Below are 21,867 nucleotides of genomic sequence, written 5' to 3'. Positions count from 1 at the left end.
TCCTTGGTCTGAGCACTTAAATTTCCCAGATGGTTGCCCACTTGATTTATCTGAGCATGCTCAGGTTACCTGACCTTTAACCTGGGGTTCCATGGCAACTAAAAAACAACTCACAACTTTGTTCCATAAAAGTAGAGCCAGATTTCTCTGGTACAGTTACAATTCCACCAACGTTAGCTATAAGGAAAGAGGTTTAAGAGGTAAGGAGAATTGACAAGAGAATGGAGACTCTAATTTCTGAAATTACCAACATTTGATAGGCACTATGCTTCTTCTCTCTCCAAACTTTTACTTTGCCCTTCTATGTTTCTCATTTCTTGTACCTAGGTCCCTACTCTGATGATGGACACCCAGTTCTCTGAGTTCACACCGGACATCACTCCCATCATGCTGGCTGCCCACACCAACAACTATGAGATCATCAAATTGCTTGTCCAAAAACGAGTCACTATACCACGGCCACACCAGATCCGCTGCAACTGTGTGGAATGTGTGTCTAGTTCAGAGGTAGACAGCTTACGCCACTCTCGCTCCCGACTGAACATCTATAAGGCTCTGGCAAGTCCCTCACTCATTGCTTTATCAAGCGAGGACCCCATCCTGACTGCCTTCCGACTGGGCTGGGAGCTCAAGGAGCTCAGCAAAGTGGAGAATGAGTTCAAGGCCGAGTATGAGGAGCTCTCTCAGCAGTGCAAGCTCTTCGCCAAAGACCTGCTGGACCAAGCTCGGAGCTCCCGGGAACTGGAAATCATTCTCAACCATAGAGATGACCACAGTGAAGAGCTTGATCCTCAGAAATACCACGACCTGGCCAAGCTGAAGGTGGCAATCAAATACCACCAGAAAGAGGTAAGCTGAGCTCATCTCTGCTTTCAGGGATGCTTAAGGCCTCAGAGTCCAAGACAGCAAAGCCAGAGTCAGCATTTTACTACCACTCAGCCCTCTAACAAACAAATGGTTAGACAGGCCTCACAGTTAGGCCCATTTATCCAAGGCACAGAAAGTCTCTGCATATTTTCTTTATGTCCAGATAAGCAACTATCTAATTCTTTGATGGAAAAGCATTCACTCATTCAATAAATGCTTATTGAGTACTATTCTAGGTGCTGGGATACAGAAGATAGGCACTGACCTTACCTTCACTGAGCTTACAAGCTGGTTGTAAACATTAAGTAAGTGATTGCTTTAATGAATATATAATTACATACTAATATAAGTACTCTGAAGGTACGGTGTTCTGTGAGAGCACATAACAAAGGATCCTACCTTATATACTGGGATCAAGGGAGGCAGTAGTCGCGGAAGGCTCACTGTCCAGATGCTGGTAATTGCTGACACAAATGAGTCTCTGGAAGCTGTTTAGCAAGGGAGGCTGAGATGTACATTTGAAAGGTGGAGTCATACTCAGGGTTTATAGTTCAGTAGAAGGCTGGAGCAACATTTGCTCCAAACCGTGATATCCAAATCATTAAGATTCACCTCTGAGAGAGGTCATTCGAGCAGATCACAGAAGGAGAGGCTTTGCTTTCCAGCTAGGACAGATTTATAATCTAGCAGGTGCTGTTCTATGCAATCTTATCAAACAATTTGGGGGAGCCTTCTAGCAAGCCTAATTTAGCTCTTTAAGGAGACAGCAGGTCTTTGGAAAGAGCAGAGGCTATGGAAGCAGAGCAACTGAGGATGGAATTCTGATCCACTAGCTGTATGACCTGAAAATTCACTGAAATTTTCATGTTAGTTTTCTCATTTATAAAATAGAGATGATGTTACTCACACAACAGCTGGGTTTGGTCGCTTGGCAGTTATCAACCTAATGACCACAACTAAGGAGGTGTTAGTAAGGGGATTTTATTACTTGTAAAAAGAAGAATACCTGGGATAGTTAGTTACCAAAGCAGTGTCTTTCTGAGCTGGGGTTTGGGTCAGGTTTTGCAAACACAGGGTAATGAGGCATGATCTGATTGAATCTTGCAATGAGATGATGATCTAGGCATGGTCTGACTGGATCCTGCCACGGGTGGTGTCAGAGTGCAATCTGATTGGATTCTAGATCTTGTCGTGTGGTGCCTGCTTCTTAATCCAGTCCCTACTCCTCAGTCCAAGCACTTAGGTTGCCTAATTGGTTCATCTGGGCATACTCAATTTATGTGACCTTCAACCTAGGGGTCCAGGGCAACTGAAAACCAACTCACAACTTTGTCACATAAAAGTTGAACCATATTAGTCTGATGGGGTTACCATAATAGTTTCTCCACTTCATAGAGTTATTGTGAAAAATAAATAAGAAAAGCTAGTGTTCAGCACATGACACCAGAAGTGCTATAATGTCCATTTCCATCTCTCTTCCACGCTACCTGGAGTTAGGTTCAAACAGGTGGAACCGAGAGGTGCTTGCCAGCTGAAGGGCAACCAGTAGTGCATCTCTTCATGGATCCAGGCTCTGAAGCAAATCCATATTGTGTGTTCACCTGGTCCCTTTCTCTCAGAAACAAAAACTATGCTTTTGAAATGAGGCAAAAACAAGTACAGGGGCAACCTAGAGTAGGAATTTAAAATGACAAAAGAACAACCTGAAGATCGAAAAGGTTAGATGGGGAGAGGTGGTAAATGGCTAGGCTCATCGGTGAGTCCCCTTGTTCTGTTTTGCCATTTGCCGGCTATATTTCAATAAGTTTGGAGTTCGTTACCCTCACTTTCTTCTGAAAAATGAGGTAATAACAGGAGCAAATACCTCCGTGGAGAAATGTGAAGACTAAATAAAATAAAACAGGTAATGTACTTATGCATAGCACAATACTGAACATACAGAATGCATTCAGTAAGTATTAGCTGCTATTATTATTTTTATGGCTATATATGGTGGTCCCATGATATATGGTCTGATTCTGTGCATTAAAATTGCAGGTAACAGATATAGCAAAGGCCTATCGCCTCTATTACCCCTCTCTCCCTCCCACAGCCCTGTTGTTGAAGTGTAATATCAGTTATTATGTTAAGTAGTCTGCTGTAAGGTCTAATTGCTTTTTCTACGTTTTGATATATATATATGTATGTATTTCCATTAATGATATATATTACAATTTCAGTGTTTTTTCACTTTACATAAATTTTTATAATAATATGAAAAAAAACTTGCAGGCATTTTTAGAACATGAATTGCTTCCAAGTGACAGAATGGTTAATGAAAAGAGAATCATTTTTTCAAAATAGATAATTGGGCCAGGTGCGGTGGTTCAAGCCTGTAATCCCAGCACTTTGGAAGACCGAGGTGAGAGGATTGCCTGAGCTTAGGGGTTCAAGGCCAGCCTGGGCAACCTGGTGAGACCTCATCTCTACAGTAAATCAAAAAATAAGCCAGGCATGGTAGTGTGCGCCTGTAGTTCCAGCTACTTGGAAAACTAAAGTGGAAGGATCACCTGAGCCCAGCAGGTGGAGGCTGCAGTAGCCATGAGCGTGCCACTGCACTCCAGCCTGGGTGACAGAGTGAGACGCCAACTCAAAAATTAAAATTTTTTTTTTTAATTTTAAAAATAGATAATTGCAGAATATGACAAAAAATCTGCATTCCTCACCCCACTAAACAGGAGATAAATTTTACAATTTTAGACACCCCATCCTTCTAAAAATTAACAAAGCATTTATTTTCAATGGCAGTGCAATATTTCACCAATTTTGTATTGATAGATCACCTTCTAACTATTTTATGGCTTGACTCCTTCTGCTCACATAATCTTCATTAGCCAGTTTTAGTTACTGCTTCATTTGGAAACCACTGTTTCTTACTTTCACAGGCTTCTGCTTGACATATGACCACAGATCAGCTCTGTGTTCTACATTAACTGCCCTCCAACTCTTATTGACCTACTCATCATTTTTAAATTTGTTTTAGTACTTTTACTGTCCCAAAATGTTGTTCCCCATGTTCCTTGTTTCATAATTTGTCTTATCATTGCTATTATAGAGTATCTTTATGCCACTATATGTTCATATGATGTATTTCTCAACTACCATTATAACAACTTGAATGTGCCAAGGGGTTATATTATTTCTTTTTGTTCTCTTAACTAAGCATCAGAGATTCCAACATTATTCCCAGGGTTCATTTGATGTGGACATTAGACAGAGTCATTTTTTTTATTGTGGTAAAATATACATAATATAAACGTTACCATTTTAATCTTTTTTTTTTTAAGTTGGAGTCTTTCTCCCTCTCCCAAGCTGGAGGGCAGTGGCATGCTCACAGCCACCCCGGCGACGACACACTGGACTCCAGTGATCCTTCTGCCTCTGCTTCCCGAGTAGTCAGAACCACAGGCATGCACTACCATGCCTGGCTAATTTTGGATTTATTGTAGAGGCAAGGTCTCCCCGAGTTGCCCAGGCTGGTCTAGAACCTGCAGGCTCAGGCAATCCACTGACCTCAGCCTCCCAAATTGCAGAGATTACAGGCTCAGCCACTAAGCCCAGTACATTTTAATCATTTTTAAGATTACAGTTCAGTGGCATTACATATATTCACATCGTGCAACCATCATCACTACGATTCATTTTTGAAGATGTACACATTTTGGTGTGTCCACTTTTCTTTCAATAGCTAACCTAAGTACAGTTTCATATTTTGCAGGCCACATTATTTTTAATCCATAACACTGGCAAAGTAGCACCCCTTAACCATTCACAATTATAGATATTCAGCAGCAATGCAAAAGTGTTATTTAAAAATCACTGTATTATGCCGGGCTCGGTGGCTCAGCCTGTAATCCCGCGCCTTTGGGAGGCTGAGGTGAGGGGATTGCCTGAGCCCGCGGGTTCGAGACCCGCCTGGGCAGCGAGACCTCATCTCTACAATAAATAAAAAAATCAGCCGGGCACGGTAGCGCGCGCCTGTAATTCCGGCTACTCGGAAGGCTGAGGCGGAAGGATCGCCGGAGCCCAGCAGGCGAGGCTGCGGTGGCCGGGAGCGGCCACTGCACTCCAGTCTGGGCGACAGAGTGAGACTCCAACTCAAAAAAAAAAAAAAATCACTGTATTAGCCGGGTGCAGTGGCTCACACATATAATCCCAGCACTTTGGGGGATGGAGGTGAGAAGATTACTGAGCCCAGGGGTTTGAGACAAGCCCGGGCACCTTGGTTAGCCCTCGTCTCTACAATAAATCAAATAATTAATCAGGCATGGTGGTTCACACCTGTGGTTCCAGCTATGTGGAAGGCTGAGGTGAAAGGATCACCTGAGCCCAGCAGGTCGCGGATGCAGTGGCCGTGAGCATGCCACTGCACTCCAGGCTGGGTGACAGTGAGACTCCAACTCAAATACATAAATAAATATTGTATTTATGCAAAGATCAACAATTTAAGGCCTGGTGCTATTCACTGATCATTGTGAATCAAATCAATGAAAACCCTGGTTTTTAAAAAATTTTTAGTATAAAGATGTGGGGTACATTTCAGGGTTAGGTATACAAACATTGATCATGCAGGTACCCTTGTTGATGAGGTATGCCTCTCCCTCTCCTGGCAGTTTCCCTCAACTGCCAGTTCCACCCCTTCCCCCGACAGTTTCCCACTACTGCCAATTGCTTTCTTATAGCATTATAATTGTTCAAGGTCCATTTATGAGTGAGAACATATGGAACTCTGTTCTTTGTTTCTGCAATAAATCACTGAGTATGATCAACTCCAAATCCATCCAAGTTGCTGCAAAGTCCATATATTTGTCCTTCTTTATGATTGCATAATATTCCATCGTGTATATGTACCACATTTTTTAATCCAGTTCAGCTTCGATGGGCAACACGGTTTGTTTCATATTTTTGCTACTGTGAATAGAGCTGCAACAAACATACGTGTGCAGGTATCTTTTTTGTAGAATGATTTGAGTTCCTCCGGGTATATTCCCAATAGGGGAATTGCTGGGTCATATGGAAGGTCAATTTCTAGTTCTTTCAGGAATCGTCACACTGTCTTCCAAAGAGGCTACACCAGTTTGCATTCCCACCAGCAGTGTAGAAACGTTCCTTTTTCTCCACATCCTCGCCAGTATCTGTTGTTGTTTGTTTTATTAATGATGGCCATTCTTATAGGGGTTAGATGGTATCTCAATGTGGGAAAACCCTGGTTTTTAATAGACTGAATTGTTTCAGACCACATCAAACTCCAACTCCAGGTCTGCAGCAGAAATAGTGGGTGACTTTTCTTTTCTTTTTTTTTTTTTGAGTCTCACTCCGTCACCCAGGCTGGAGTGCAGTGGCACACTCACAGCCACCCCACCATCGACCCGCTGGGTTCTGGCAATCCCTCCGCCTCAGCCTTCCAAGTAGCCAGAACTACAGGTGCGCCCAGCTAATTTTATTTTTATTTATTGAAGACTCGGGGTCTCGCCAAGTTGCCCAGGCTGATCTCAAACCCACGGGCTCAGGCAATAGACTCACCTCAGCCTCCCAAAGTGCTGGGATTACAGGCTGAGCCACCAATCCTGGCCATGAGTGACTTTCAACATTAATGTCAACAATTTCATAATAAAGAATATAATTTCAAACAACCACGTAATCCCAAGTATGGCCCAAAGTATAGTCCTATAGCCAGGCACTTCAGAGTAATTGTGAGATTTATATATTTCCAAATTGTACAAGATAAATTATTTTAGCAATGGCCATAGATCAATTTTAGCTTAATAGGCCGGACACGGTGGCTCATGCCTATAATCCCAGCACTTTGGGAGGCCGAGGTGAGAGGATTGCCTGAGCTCACAGGTTCATGACCAGCCTGGGCAACTTGGTGAGACCTCATCTCTACAATGAATCAAAAAATTAGCCGGGAGTGGTGGCACATGCCTGTAGTTCCAGCTACTTGGAATACTGAGGCGGAAGGATCGCTTGAGCCCAGTGGGTCGAGACTGCGGTGATTGTGAGCGTGCCACTACCCTCCAGTCTAGGCAATAGAGTGAGACGCCAACTCAAAAAAAAAAATTTAGCTTAATTACTTTCTCTTCAAATTAAGCCACACTGATTAAAAGGGCAGGCCTGAGAAAGCAAACATATCTTAAGATTTGTATTCCATAGCTATTGTTTTGGGAATGTAAAATGTGATTTATACTCGTCAAACTCTATAAATCCCTTCTGAATTGTGACTTCATTTTCACTAAAATCACTGTAATCCTTTTCAATCTGTGAATTCGTTGGTTTTTTTTTTCCTTTTAAATATGTGATTTCATTGAATCTCTAATGAGTACAGCCTCTAATTTCTCTCTTCTCATTCCATATGTCTACTTTGAAGCTGAATACTCACCTTCTTGAACAAATCAGCAATGTCCATGTTTTGGGAGTATGTTTGTAATTTTAACTTCAGTGTGTTTGGGTAAGAAACACAGAGCTATGAGCTATTGAGGTTCCAACAATTCAGGTGTCTGTGAGAACTTCATTCTTAAAAGTCTTTGATTTGCCTGGTGCAGTGGCTCATGCCTGTAATCCCAGCACTTTGGCAGGCGGAGGCAAAAGGATTGCCTGAGCAGGGGTTTGAAACCAGCCTGGGCAACTTGGTGAGACCTCGTCTCTACAATAAATCAAAAAATCAGCCGGGTGTGGTGGCGCACGCCTATAGTTCCAGCTACTTGGAAGGCTGAGGTAGAAGGATTGCCTGAGCCCAGCAGGTTGAGGCTGTGGTGGCCATGAATGTAAGACTGTACTCCAGCCTGGGTGACAGAGTGAGACTCCAACTCAAAAAAAAAATCTTTCATTTAAAGAAGCAGACGGGTAAGTCTGTTCAATACATAGCCACAATCTAGCCTTTAAAGCAGTGAAACACACAGTGCTTAAGGACACAAACATAAAAAAGATCATGATGTTAATCTTTATTGTATCATGTTATACAATACACTTGATAGTCAATTTTTGTAGTATAAACTCTTCTCATGTAGGATGTGCTGAAACTAGGCAACTTAAGTTTTAAATGAATGGAAGCTAACTTTATGCTTTCATTATATTTATGAAAAGTTAATTAAGATTTTCCATGTTGTACAAAATTCCTCAAATTCCTTGGAGGAATATAGTTTATGTGTGCTAAGTCATCAAGAAGAAAACCATATTAGCACCTTAAGTGGGTCAAACCCCAGGATCTGGAGGAACACATTCCATCTGAAAGTTATATGCTGGGAGCCCCTAAACAAATTGGAAACATTTTTTAAAAGGATACTTTTTCCAGATGATCTTCAGACCCTAAAGAAGACTGCGGGAGAATGGACAAGAATTATCTCTCATAATGGACCTGAATTATTCAAAGAGAAACAACCTCTAAATGGGAATGGCATAACTGAGCTAAAAGAGAAAAACTGTCTTCTTTTCCACTTGATTCCATGCTTGATACCAGTTGGACCATGAGGTAGGGTACTTCCTCTGTGTCCATAAATCAGGAATAGAACAGAGCAAATGAATGCTCCACTTCTCCACTCTCTAGTGCCATCCCTGATGACACTTCGTTTAATCTTTTCTTAAAGTATGATGTCATTCCAACTGGGAAAAAATGAAGAAATACCCAGTACAAAGGGAAACTTTCTCAATGGGTGAAGGAGTTTGGGAACTCCTGAACCTTAGGAAAGGATTCAAAAATAAGCCTACTCACACCTTAGATGTTAAAGAGACAACATGTCTCTTAAAACCTGAGCTCAAAGGCTATATTCCACACAAAACAATATTTTTTCTCTATAAAATGAGATGTAACACAGCTGGTTTTCTAAAGCTAGAAGTTAGGGTATTGCCAACATTAAAAATTTAGAAGATACAGTTTCAAGAAAAGCCAGTAATTCCCCAAATATAATTAAGACTAAAACTATTTTAAATGATCAATGTTTCTAGAATTTGTCATAATATAGAGGCTTGTGTATGTATGTGTTTTCAACAACAGATTTTGTTAGTAATATTTTTGGTTAAAGGAATCTGAAACACTAAAGTTGTGTTTCATAACTGCAGCCCCCAGTCGACTTTATGTGAATGCTTGTGTTAAACTAAAAATTATTTATTGGTATACTTCCAGCACTTTTCAAGGATCTTTAAGATGGAATTGTGACTAGGAATAAAGACCTCAGTAGTTTTTCTTACCTTGCTAAAATGCAGTTCCATTTTTCAGAGGTATAATGGTAATCACCTTCAAAGATTTTTTATTACCCTGAAGAGATGTGACATTGGAGGCAGATGAATAGTTGTATTTATCAATATGATTAACTCCCAAAATGACTTCAGGAACTAGGAGTTGTTTGTGGTGTTTTTTTATTTTTATTTTGTGAGAGGTTTTTTGTTGGTTGGTTTGTTTGTGAGCTTTCTGAGGATTATATAGACAGAAGACAAACACATTTTAAATATGGACTGGAGGAAGTAGGATCCCTGAAAAAAGCAAGAAGTGTACCCTAAACAAGTGATTGCCTAGAAGAATCGCTAAATACCTCTAGTCTATTAAGATAAGATTATCGGGGCCAGGCACAGTGGCTCATGCCTGTAATCCCAGAACTTTGAGAGGCTAGGCAGAATGATTGCTTGAACTCAGGAGTTCAAGACCAGCCTAGGCATTATAGCAAGACTTCCTCTCCACAAAAAAACAAAAATAGGTGCATGCCTGTAGTCCCAGCTACTTGGGAGGCTGAAGCAGGAGGATTGCCTGAGTTCAGGAGGTTGAGGCTGCAGTGAGCCATGATATCGTGCCACTGCACTCCAGAGTGAGACCCTGACCAAAAAAAAAGATTATCAGAACAAAAACACAATGATCACCTTTGTGGGTTAATAATGTTTAGTTAAATAACCTCCCCAGGAACAAAACTCTAGCCTTAAATGGAATATAATTCATTATTTCCTAAAAGGTTTTTTTATATATTTTTTTTCTCTTTATTATTTCTACTAGAACTCAGGTAGACTACCCAAAAGAATTTAATTTGGTAAAAATATAAGCTCCAAAGAATGAAACGAAACCTGATTCCATACTCAGACTTGGAGTAAGAAATCTCTTAGCAAACAGGTGAAATATTAGATAATTATAACATGTCAAATAGACTTTCAGGTATTGTCATACAGATATTTTTCAGATATTCCTGAAAAGTCCTAATTTAATATATTCCGTTCCAACGTCAGATATATCATACAAAGCCTTTGAAAGCTGTATTATTATATTTGTTCCTTATTGCCATTGAAGGTAAGTAGAAACATTATTATAACCTTCATTCTGCAAATAAGAAAGGACTTTGTTCAGAGGTTTGCTCAAGATCATCTGACAAAGTCAGAAGTAGAACTTCAGACTTATGGTACAACATTCTCTCTGAATATGCTCTGCTACCTTCTGTTGAGTTAGGTTCTTTTGTGACTATTTGGTAGCCTCCAAATTCACCACCAAGTAATTTAAGATGGCCACATGAAAGGCTGAGGTGGAAGGATCGCCTAAGCATAGCAGGTCAAGGCTGCAGTGGCCGTGAGCATGCCACTGCACTCTAGCCTGGGTGACAGAGTGAGACTCCAACTCAAAAAAAAAAAGACCACAAGTTCTTTATGTGTGAATGAAAGTTTATTAGTCATCTTTTAAACAAAACAATAAAATGGTTTAGAACAAGTTTATAAGAAATATAAACAATTATCTATAACAGTCCATAATCATCACACATAAAGATGTACATAGTCATAACTGTCCACACACTTGAGCCAAAGCACATAGGAATGAAGCCTTGTGCTACCTAGTCTGTTGCCATCTACCAACCCCTCCCTCCCTCTCCCCCTCTCCTCCCCCACGCCCCCCCCTTCCTGTCTCTATTCCTTCATGCCCCACAAGAATTAGCTTTGGCACTTATCTCAAGGGGATCCAGAAAAGGGCTAGTTTGGATCAGCCACTCTCTCCATTCTCCTAAAATTAGTTAATACTTTCTACATGTAATTGAACTTTTAGGTACATGACTTACGTCAATGGACAACCAATTATTTCTATCAACATCTTGGGGTTGGCTAATTTGCATAAGAGAAAAACAGGGCTTGGTTTATAAACCTGTTTAGTACCTAATTCCATGCTGTGGCTTTTCACCATAAACAGCTGCATAACTGTTGACAATGTCTAAATTTTCTTTTCTCCTGAAAACATCGTCCCCACTAGTTCTTGTTCCTAATTATTTTTTATTTCTTCAACTTTTTTTAATCAGTATTAACTCTATTTCTAATTGTGTTTCATAAAGCAATAATTAATACAAGAGGCCGGGCTCGGTGGCTCAACCTGTAATCTCAGCACTTTGGGAGGACGAGGTGAGTGGATTGCCTGAACCTGGGGGGTCGAGACCAGCCCGGGCAACTTGGCGAGACCTCGTCTCTACAATAAATAAAAAATTGGGCCGGGCTCGGTGGCTCAGCCTGTAATCCGCGCTTTGGGAGGCTGAGGTGAGTGGATTGCCTGAGCCCGCGGGTTCGAGACCCGCCTGGGCAGGCGAGACCTCATCTCTACAATAAAATCAAAAAATCAGCCAGGCGTGGTAGCGCGCGCCTGGAATTCCGGCTACTCGGAAGGCTGAGGCGGAAGGATCGCCGGAGCCCAGCAGGTCGAGGCTGCGGTGGCCGGGAGCGGCCACTGCACTCCAGTCTGGGCGACAGAGTGAGACTCCAACTCAAAAAAAAAAAATTAGCCAGGCGTGGTAGCGCGCACCTGTAGTTCCGGCTTCTTGAAAGACTGAGGCGGAAGGATTGCCGGAGCCCAGCAGGTCGACGCTGGAGTGACCGTGACTGTACCACTGCACTCCAGCATGGGCAACAGAGTGAGACTCCAACTCAAAAATAATAATAATAATAATTAATTAATTAATACAGAAATTAATCCATTGGAGTAGGGTTACATTTTAACAATTGTTAAACACATATAATCACACAAATCAAACACTGAAATATATATTTTCTGGTCCTGACATACTATTACAGTATAGTCTTTCCAGGTGTCCCAGATAAAGAAGATACCAGTCACCTCCACATACTATAAGGTTGCAGTATCTTTCTGCTTTGTCATCTAAGGACCATATTGAACATTATTTGTTTTATAGGCTGGCTCAAATCTTTATCTTGTTTCAAGGTCTAGTGTAGTCTCACAGATTTCGCTTGATGTATTTTGATGACCTGCTTAAGTTAGCGTGGTTGCTTGTGTTCTGTCATAAGACACTAATAGTTTTAACTAGCTCACGTTAAACTGTTGTAGAATTGTTATAAAATCCATACTCTAATGTTATACTTGGAGGAATAACTACCCTTCGGGATCTAGCATGTTTGAGACAGCCAGGTGTATCCTACTACAGCTACATTTCTCACCCAATAGAATTCGAAGCAGATTGGTGATCTTTCCTTGGCTGTGTTTCCTGATCTTGTCCAGGTGTTTATGCTTTGAGTTTTATTTTGATACGGAATTATGGCCCAGTTTCCTAAAGTCCAAATTCCTTGCAGGGAGTGTGTGTCTTCCCTGGCTGTTTCTAAATCTCTAATTAAAGCATAGATTCTATCTCTTAACTTTTATACAGTTCCTCGTGTTGTTCTTTTTATTTGCTAAATGTATAGATTTTCTTGTTTAACTGCTATTACCAATCTTTCCAGCAAAACCGTTCCTATTGGCATAGAGGGATAAACAGTTTCTTCTTGCATTCCTACTACTCTATTTAGGTTAATTCAGCATGGTCCTTTTGTACTGCATCAATGATTTTAGACATAACTGCATGTTCTAGAGTCCCTTACATTGAGAAAGTGAGGTTCAATTTGCCCAGTTATTGTAGCTGCTAAGTCCCTCAATCTGCTGTCCCATGTGGTTTGTTATCCACAGTTGTTACTCTGTGACATGATTTTTATTTTTCTATGTGTGTTTTTGTTTTCTCCTTGAAGACTCCTGAATTCTCATCTACTCTTATCAGTCCTCTCACACAGCTATCTATTCTGGAACTTTCTCATGTTAAAATGTTGAGTAGCTCTGAAAGTTCTGATTTTCGAAAGGGACTGCAGTAGCTTTTCCCAATACAGCAGTCTCATGTATAAATTTGTTAAATCGCCTTATCCTAAAATTCAGTGGCCAGATTGACTTGTGTTTTTCCCGCTTACTGCTTATTCAAATAATACCTGGTTACACAGTCAATAATTGCCCCCATTTATCTTTAAAGGTAGCTAATTATATGTGTATGCAGACCTCACTTAGCATTAGATGCAACATCTGTCATGTTGATTAGTTCTGAAGTCATCTGTGTTTAAAGGTCACCTTAATCCTTCATAATGTGCTTTAGGGCTTTATATGAATTGGTATAGTCTGGTTTCCACTAGTGTGGATTTCCTTCTACATGTCATTTCTTCATAATTTGCATATAACTCATTGTCCAGTCATATTTCTGTATGTTTTTACCTAGCTGTTGCTCATGTCATGAGATGCAAAGGCCATTTTCCAAGAAGAAGGTCCAGAGTGTCCATGGGCTTGTCTGAGGTGTAGCTATTCTTCCAAATAGAATTGAGGATATTGTATGGCATAGAATGGTATGATCAGCCGGGCTCGGTGGCTCAGCCTGTAATCCCGAGCCTTTGGGAGGCTTAGGTGAGTGGATTGCCTGAGCCCACGGGTCCGAGAACCACCTGGGCAGTGAGACCTCATCTCTACAATAAATAAATAAAAAATCAGCCGGGTGTGGTAGCGCATGCCTGTAATTCTGGCTACTCGGAAGGCTGAGGCGGAAGGATCGCCAGAGCCCAGAAAGCAAGGCTGCGGTGGCCAGGAGCGGCCACTGCACTCCAGTCTGGGCGACCGAGTGAGACTCCAACTCAAAAAAAAAAAAAGAATGGTATGATCAAAGAATTTCCTGCATATTTTTATTTGGCCCCTCTGTTTTGATGAGGGGTCCTTTAGCTATTACATTTTTTCCCCTCTGGCATATATAGAATTAACATGGCTAAGTAGTAGCCTACATTTTATTTCAATTCATTATTGCTCTCGTCTCTCAGTACTAAATACTTCTAGCTGGAGGTTGCAACAGGTCCACTGTAATAAGTCTATCAGTCATTCTTTTAAAATAAAGCTATATTTGGCCGGGCTCGGTGGCTCAGCCTGTAATCCCAGCACTTTGGGAGGCCAAGGCGAGTGGATTGCCCGAGTCCACAGATTCAAGACCAGCCCGGGCAACTTGGCAAGACCTTGTCTCTACAATAAAACAAAAAATTAGCTGGGCGTGGTAGTGCATGTCTGTAGTTCCAGCTACTTGGAAGGCTGAGGCAGAAGGATCGCCGGAGCCCAAGAGGTCGACACTGGGATGGCCATGAGCGTGCCACTGCACTCCAGCCTGGGCGACAGAGTGAGACTCCAACTCAAAAAATTAATAAATCAATAAATAAAATATAGCTATATTCAAGAAAATATACTTTACTCACTTCTAGTGTGGACCATCATCTCTAAGCCTATGTGCTAAATGTTTGTCTTTTCATTGGTGAATGGTCCTTATAGAGCTTTCTCTAGCCTTTCTAGTGCTTCTCTCTTTTGTTATTTGTAATAGTGTCCCATTTCCATTTGTGGGAACAATATCAGAAAGTAGTTGCAATTAGGTCAGCATTTTTTAGAAGAGTATAGCACTGGAACCTCTTTTTAACAGGCTTTTCGCTGGCAACAGTCATCTGAAAACCTTTCTGCAGTTTTATTATCTGCTAGATGCTGCCCTCTTAGACTTACTTCCCTCAGTCTGCTATACCATCCATTGTTTGTCACATTCTCTCTTAAAAAAACAGTAAGGAGTTATATCTTTTCAAGTAAAAGTGTTCCAACATTGTCCTGTTAGTGGAAATGTATTCACTGTCCTGGGGGATATTCCGCTCTTCATTTCCATTCATTGTAAAACAGTGAAATTGGGTCCCAAGATGTGATAGAGTTTATCAGTTCTTCACTCCACTGTTAAGTGAAGTGTTTATTTTCTTTGTTGTTTGTACCTGTTATCAGGAATTCTAACAGGAGAACAGGTACAGGTAAAGGAAGAACTACATGGCTAAAGTCAGAATTTTATAAATAAAAACAAAGAAAAAATAGACTAGTCTTTGTTGGAAGTAAACCAAACCTTACTTGTTCTATAAATTACTAGTAATGAAAATGTACAGAACTAGCAGAAAACATGTTGGGTAATTTACAGAAAAGTTAGAATATATTCAAACAGATAAATGATCAATTCTCACAGGCTGGTGGGGACAAATTGGGCCTTAGTTGCTTCTTAAGTCACCGTTCATACCAGAGAATGTATCTTCATATAAGTCATCAATGTCTAACATAACTTGATCTATATCAAAGACTAGGTCTTCATTGTCTCTTGGTGTAAGAATTGACTCTAAGTCTGAGAGATCAGCGAGATCTGGTAATGAAGATTCTTCAGGAGGAGATACATCTGCTTCTATTTGTTCTGTTCTATCATTTTGTCCTACATAAGGAACTTGCTCTTGTGAAATCAATTGTAAAATCCCTTCAGCTATTCTCATCAACTGGGCTACACATTCAACAAGACCACCAACTAAGACAGGGATTGACATAGACTCCATGCCTCAGTGCTTTTTTCAATAGATAAAATATTGCAAATGAACTCTTGGTAACAACGAATCCTGTAGGACTGACAGTGGTTCTGTGGTTGGCTTAGATAAGAACTGAGGATACTGATATGATTATGATGGTGATCAAGTACAGAATGAGACCAGTGGTTCTATAGAACTTTTTGGTGATGTTGGTAAACTGCCCACAAAATTTACATATGATACTCTTGTTTTTACTAGGAGTGAACCACTGCTACAATTACCATCAGACAGATTGTCACAGTCAAGAGAAAACAGCAAAGCAGATCTAATAATAGAAAAGAAAAAATATAAAGATTAGTATCATTGAACCTTTATGAATCCTACAGATTCTAACTACAGAACACCCTTATCAAAAATTGCCCATGGGCCAGGCTTGGTCAGCCTGTAATCCCAGCACTTTAGGAGGTCGAGGCGAGTGGATTGCCTGAGTCCACAGGTTCAAGACCAGCCCGGGTAACTTGGTGAGACCTTGTCTCTACAATAAATAAAAAAGTAGCCGGGCATGGTAGCTCACCTGTAGATCTAGCTACTTGGAAGACTGAGGCGGAAGGATCCCCGGAACCCAGCAGGTCAACGCTAGGGTGGCCATGAGTGTGCCGCTGCACTCCAGCCTGGGTGACAGAGTGAGACTCCAACTCAAAAAAAAAATTGCCCATGAAGTTGAAAAGGTGTCTCTAGCTATTGCTCCTTTTTTGCTAGCCTAATGAGAATTTACTACTTCTCCTTTCTTTCAATTTCGTATGGTCTTTCTCTCTTGTTAAGAGACTTGAGAGAAAGGTGAGCATAGGTAGTTTGTCTTTCTTGAAAATCTCTTTTAAGGATGGCTACATTCACTCAGGACCTTTCAGTTAACTCTGTCTTCATTAGCATCTTTGCCTCATTACCATTTCTATCTGATGCAACTAAATTCTTTCTGAGTTTTTAATAACCCATTCATTAAAGTTTCCGGTTGCCCTTCAGCCTAGGAGGTGTATAATAAATAAAAGTCCAAGCCGGGCTCGGTGGTTCAGCCTGTAATCCCGCGCCTTTGGGAGGCTGAGGTGAGTGGATTGCCTGAGCCCGTGGGTTTGAGACCCGCCTGGGCAGGCGACACCTCATCTCCACAATAAATCAAAAAATTAGCTGGGCACGGTAGCACGCGCCTGTAGTTCCAGCTACTTGGAAGGCTGAGGTGGAAAGGATCGCCGGAGCCCAGCAGGTCGAGGCTGCGGTGGCCGGGAGTGGCCACTGCACTCCAGTCTGGACAACAGAGTGAGACTCCAACTCAAATAAATAAATAAATAAAAGTCCCACAATCTTTGTATTTTGCCAAACTTTTAAAATGTCAATTATAAAATTAGTTCCTTTATAATTTCCTATTACTGCCCTTCTTTCATTTCTAGCAGCTATGTCCTCCAACTTTATCTAAAGCCATGGTAACACCATTTTCATCTACATGTCTGGTGAACTCTGTAAGCCTACTTCCTGAGTGAGTATATATTTTTGTAAGGCAATTTTTTTGTTGTTGTTTAAAAAATCTAGGAATTAGGCCAGGTGCAGTGGCTTATGCCTATAATCCCTGCACTTTGGGAGGTAGAGGCAAAGGATTGCCTGGGCCCAGGGCTTTGAGACCAGCCTGGGCAATTTGGCAAGACCTTGCCTCTACAATAAATCAAAAAATTAGCTGGGCATGGCAGCACACACCTGTAGTTCCAGCTGTTTGGAAGGATTGCCTAAGCCCAGCAGGTTGAGGCTACAGTGATCATGACCTTGCCACTGCACTCCAGCTTGGACGACAGAGTGAGACTCCAACTCAAAAATAAAAATAAATATAAAATAAAATAAAAATTTAGGGATTAGCCCAAGATAATATACCTGCCACATTTGTCTGATTTACCACTCCCATACCCATTAACTGAGTTTCTTGAGGATGCAAGAAGTTTTCAGTAACTTGACATATCTCATATTACCTACTCACTTGTTTGTTTAATTCATAGTTTTTTTCCCTCCACTCTTTCTCCTCTGCTTACCTAGTACATATACCCTGAGGTTTCACATGCCCATTCTGAAACCCTAAGTTGAACTGATAAGGGAGCTGAGTTGAAACTATGAGTGTCCAAGGTTACAGAAGAGACAGATTGTTTCCCCTCTCATTCCATATGGTTTATTCCCCTCTCATTCCATATGGTTTATTCAGCTTTTTCCATTCTGATGAGCTGATACATGTCTTATATGAATCACTAAATTCCTTTCACCAATTTACTTTCTTATCTCCCTTCAGCAGATTATTTTTCCGACAATAGTCCATTCTATAATTTCCATTTATTAGACTATATATCTCCAGTCTATGACTGATCAGTATAGTTATATACCTTTTGCCAGTTGTTTTCTTGGGCATATCTGCACATTAAATTTTTGGCTATTAATCCTGTAAATTGGGATGATTTTCTTTCTCCAGCCTCAATCAGGCTTTTCCTACTGGAAAGTCTTAGAAAGCAGCCATCTATTTCATTTCTTTAAGATTCTGTCAAATCTATTATTGCCTTATTTCAGCAGTTCTGAACAGAGTGGGGTCCAGCAAGCCACAGGCTTCACTTCTTGAATGTTTATTGGAGTACAGCATATCATAAGCCAGATGGTCTATGATTTGCACATAGAACTTGCTGTTCTCCACAGGGCCTGGCTTGACCCACTCAGTTATATACTATCTCCACTTAGTATACCTCCTGTCAGACCACACCTTTTTTTGGCCAGAATCCTACCAGTAGACATGGGGTTTGCGATCATGACCAGAGACATGATTTTGGTTGGAGACTCCTTTCCATATGAAAAATGGGAGAATGGGTACTAGAGGCAGAGCACTTTATTTTATTAACCTAAAGGATCACTATTTTTACTTTGAAATAAAGCAGTCTGGTGAAAAGAAATATGGAGAGAAGTCAATGAAAGGAATTTAGCACTTACGTAGTGCATGCGTCAACTCATCAGAAGGAAAACACAGAAGAAAGATGTGTGTTAAACATTGTTAGAGAGCATCATCACATTTTTTTCAAAGGAAGCAATAACATACTACTGTATGATGTTCTTAGCCCAAAGGCACAAAAGGGTGACAGGAACACATACAAGGCTTATTTGACTTCTGGCTTCCTTTTCTCCCAGTTTTTTCCTCAGCTTCTCTATCTTCCTCTAGGACTCTTTTATTCCTCCTCTTGATCAGTACACCTCCTTTTATTCACCTATGTGTTTCATTCTGTTTCACTCTCTGTCTCTGTCTTCCTCTATCCTTTTTCATCATCTTTTATTCTATCTCACTACAAAAACTGAGAAAAAAATTAGAAATAAATTATATTCTATGTATCACACTGTCATTGCATGTATTGAGTTGTATATTATACAATCTAAATACAAAAAAGAGGAAGACTATTTCTCATTTTGCTCTTGCATGAGACAAATGTAGTTACTTATTACTTTATGTGGCTCTTTTTATATGGCTTAGTCACTTTTGATGGGAAAAAATTTTCTGATTTAGTCTTAACTCTATTGATCCTTGTGTTAGCTAATCCACAACTTTTGTTTTCAAAGTACCTTGTAATCTAGGAGGTGGGAGGTGAGGAGAGGGCAGGAAAGGTTTGTTAAGAAACGACTAAGTCCTGCAATACTAAGAGTAAGAGTGTAGCACCTGCTTATTTCAGTTATCGTAATCACCAAAGCAACCAACCCTGGACACCTTAGTTTGTCTGAATGTGTATTTTGGATAGTTTGTACCTAGCCCCAAACTCATAAACTAACACATCAAAGAATATGTTTAATAAAATGAACAGGCAATCCACAGACTGAGAGAAAATATTCACAAAACATGTATCTGGCAAAGAATTTATAGTCAGAATATATAAAGAACCCATACAACTCAATAATAAAAGGCAAACAACCCAACTAAAAATGGGCAAAAGATGTGAACAGACATTTCACAAAGAAAAATAAAGAGCTAATAAGTGATTAAAATGTACTCAACATCATTAGTAATCAGGGAAATGCAAATTAACATCACAATAAGATACCACAATACACTCACTAGACTAGCTAAAATTAAAGACTAAATGTTGACAAAAATGTAGAGCAACCAGAATTCTTATACATTGCTGATAGGAGCATAAAATGGTACAGCCTCTTTGGAAAAAAACATCTGTCAGTTTCTTATAAAACTAAGCATCAGCCGGGTACAGTGGCTCAAGTCTGTAATCCCAGCACTTTGGGAGACGGAGGTGAGAGGATTGCCTGAGCCCATGAGTTCAAGACCAGCCTGGGCAACATTATGAGACCTCGTCTCTACAATACATAAATTTTAAAAATTAGCCAGGTATGGTAGCACGCACCTGTAGTTCCGGCTACTTGGAAGACTGAGGCAGAAGGATCACCTGAACCCAGCAGGTCAACACTGGGGTGGCCATGAGCATGCCACTGCACTCCAGCCTGGGTGACAGAGTGAGACTCCCAACTCAAAAAAAAAAAAACAATAAAACAAAACAACAACAACAACAACAAAAACTAAGCATCTATCTATGTCCCAGCAATTCCACTCCTAGGTGTTTACCCAAGAGAAACAAAAGCTCACAAAGAGACATTTACAAAATAGTTATAGCAGTTTTATGTATAATAGCCAAAAGTACGAAGAATGCAGAATGGATAATCAAATTGTGGCATGTTCACATAGTGTGGTACTAATCAGCATTTAAAAGAAAGGCACTACTGACAGAGACAACAACATGGATGAGTGTCAAAAACATTATACTTAATAAAAGAAGCCAGTCACAAAAGAATGCATTCTAGGTGATTCCATTCATCTACAATTTTAGAAAATGTAAAATAATTTATGGTGAAAAAATAGAATAGTGGTTGCAACTAAGGGAATAGGAACTAATTGGGAAAGGGCATAAAAAAAACTTTCTAGGGTGATGGTAATGATCGTGTTTTAGATAAAGTTGTGGGTTATACAGGAATATGCATTTGTCAAAACTCATTGAATGGTACTCTTAATATTTGTGCATTTAACTGTATTTTAATTTTACTCTCCTCCAAAAAGTAACCAAGCACAATCCGTAGCTTCAAAAAGTACTCATATATTATCTATCAGATGAGATTCAATGCCCATAAATAATTATCCTAATGAATTTTTACAGTTATGGAAGACCTATTACATGCCAAGGGCTGTAAAATCCACCTTTCTTATATCCCTTATCTGAAATTCTTGGTACTAGAAGTATTTAGGATTTTGGATCTTTTCTGATTTTGGAATATTAGCATATATAATGAGATATCTTGGGAATGGGACTCAAGTCTAAATATGAAATTCATTTCTGTTTCATAGATACTTTATACACATAGCCTGAAGGTAATTTTTTACAATAATTTTAATGATTGTGTGCATGAGATAAAGTTTGTGTACACTAAAACCATCAGAAAACAAAGGTGTCATATTATCCTCAGAAAGTTTTGGAGTCTGGAGCATTTTGGATTTCCAATTTTCAGATTAGGGATACTCAATTTGTAGTATATTTAATCCTGACAGTAAAATAACCCTGTTGAGTTATAGGTGAAAAAAACTGAGGATCAGAGAGATTAAGTAACTTGCCTGTGATCACATAAGTAAGATGCAGAGAGGGAAGTCAGCCCAGGTCTAACTTCTTAAGTTCTATGCTGTGTTCTCACTCATAGCAGGTCCTAAACACTGGGCATGTGAGCACAGAGGCAGGAACAATTGACAATAGGATAGGCACTACTAGCAGGGGGAAAGAGGGAGTGAGGATAAGGGGCACACAACCACCCATTGGGTACCATGTCCACTACCAGGCTCACTAGAAGCCCAAACTTCACCTGCAAGCACTTTACTTTTGTAGCAGATCCTCACACGTCTCCCACAACTCTAAAATAAAATAAAGTGCAAAAATTAATTAATTAATATTTTTAAAATAATAAATAATTAAAGTACTATGCCAGAAGGCATGACTTCAAGTACCTACAGAAGCAAATTTGCCTTAGTCAAGACTGGCCAGAGCTGACATCTCAACTCTCTTAAGCAGGACTAGAACTCAGAACATTAATGTCAGTTTCTATCTCTGGAAACTGGCTGAATTCCAAGTTGATTGTGATTAAGGCAGATCAGTTCCCTAGAGAATCCCTATTATCTGTGACTGGGAGGTGTAGAATGTGTCCATTATCTGTCCTTCCACCTACCTACTGAATTGTCCCAGACACTCATAAACTACTCACCTGTGATAGAGCCAAGAGGGGTGAGAAGGCCAAGGCTCTTATTAAACGATTTCTGGACTT

At 40.2% G+C, this 21,867-nt stretch overlaps 2 protein-coding genes across 2 annotated transcripts in view; one reads left to right on the top strand and one right to left on the bottom strand.

The window, feature by feature from the left end:
- TRPC5 (transient receptor potential cation channel subfamily C member 5) overlaps positions 1–21,867 on the top strand; it is a gene marked incomplete at its 3' end in the record, with an annotated part of 115,493 nt that overhangs the window by 37,356 nt on the left and 56,270 nt on the right. Inside the window, exon 2 of the mRNA XM_008057189.1 lies at positions 328–849. Coding sequence (XP_008055380.1) covers positions 328–849 — 522 coding nt within the window. The remainder of the gene's footprint in view (positions 1–327; positions 850–21,867) is intronic.
- Positions 15,199–15,531, bottom strand: TRPC5OS (TRPC5 opposite strand). The gene has a single exon (XM_008057187.1). It carries the CDS (start codon positions 15,529–15,531, stop codon positions 15,199–15,201), a length of 333 nt encoding a protein of 110 aa, XP_008055378.1.

This window comes from Carlito syrichta, unplaced genomic scaffold (genome assembly GCF_000164805.1).
Source record: "Carlito syrichta isolate Samal-C Ts95f unplaced genomic scaffold, Tarsius_syrichta-2.0.1 Scaffold302853, whole genome shotgun sequence".
NCBI classification, from domain to species: domain Eukaryota; kingdom Metazoa; phylum Chordata; class Mammalia; order Primates; family Tarsiidae; genus Carlito; species Carlito syrichta.
Note: the sequence above shows the minus strand (reverse complement) of the source record. Positions and strands in the feature narration are given on the sequence as shown.

Bases quoted from the DNA above. Each gene is read 5' to 3' on its own strand.
- TRPC5OS (XM_008057187.1), bottom strand. From the start codon at position 15,531: ATGGAGTCTATGTCAATCCCTGTCTTAGTTGGTGGTCTTGTTGAATGT.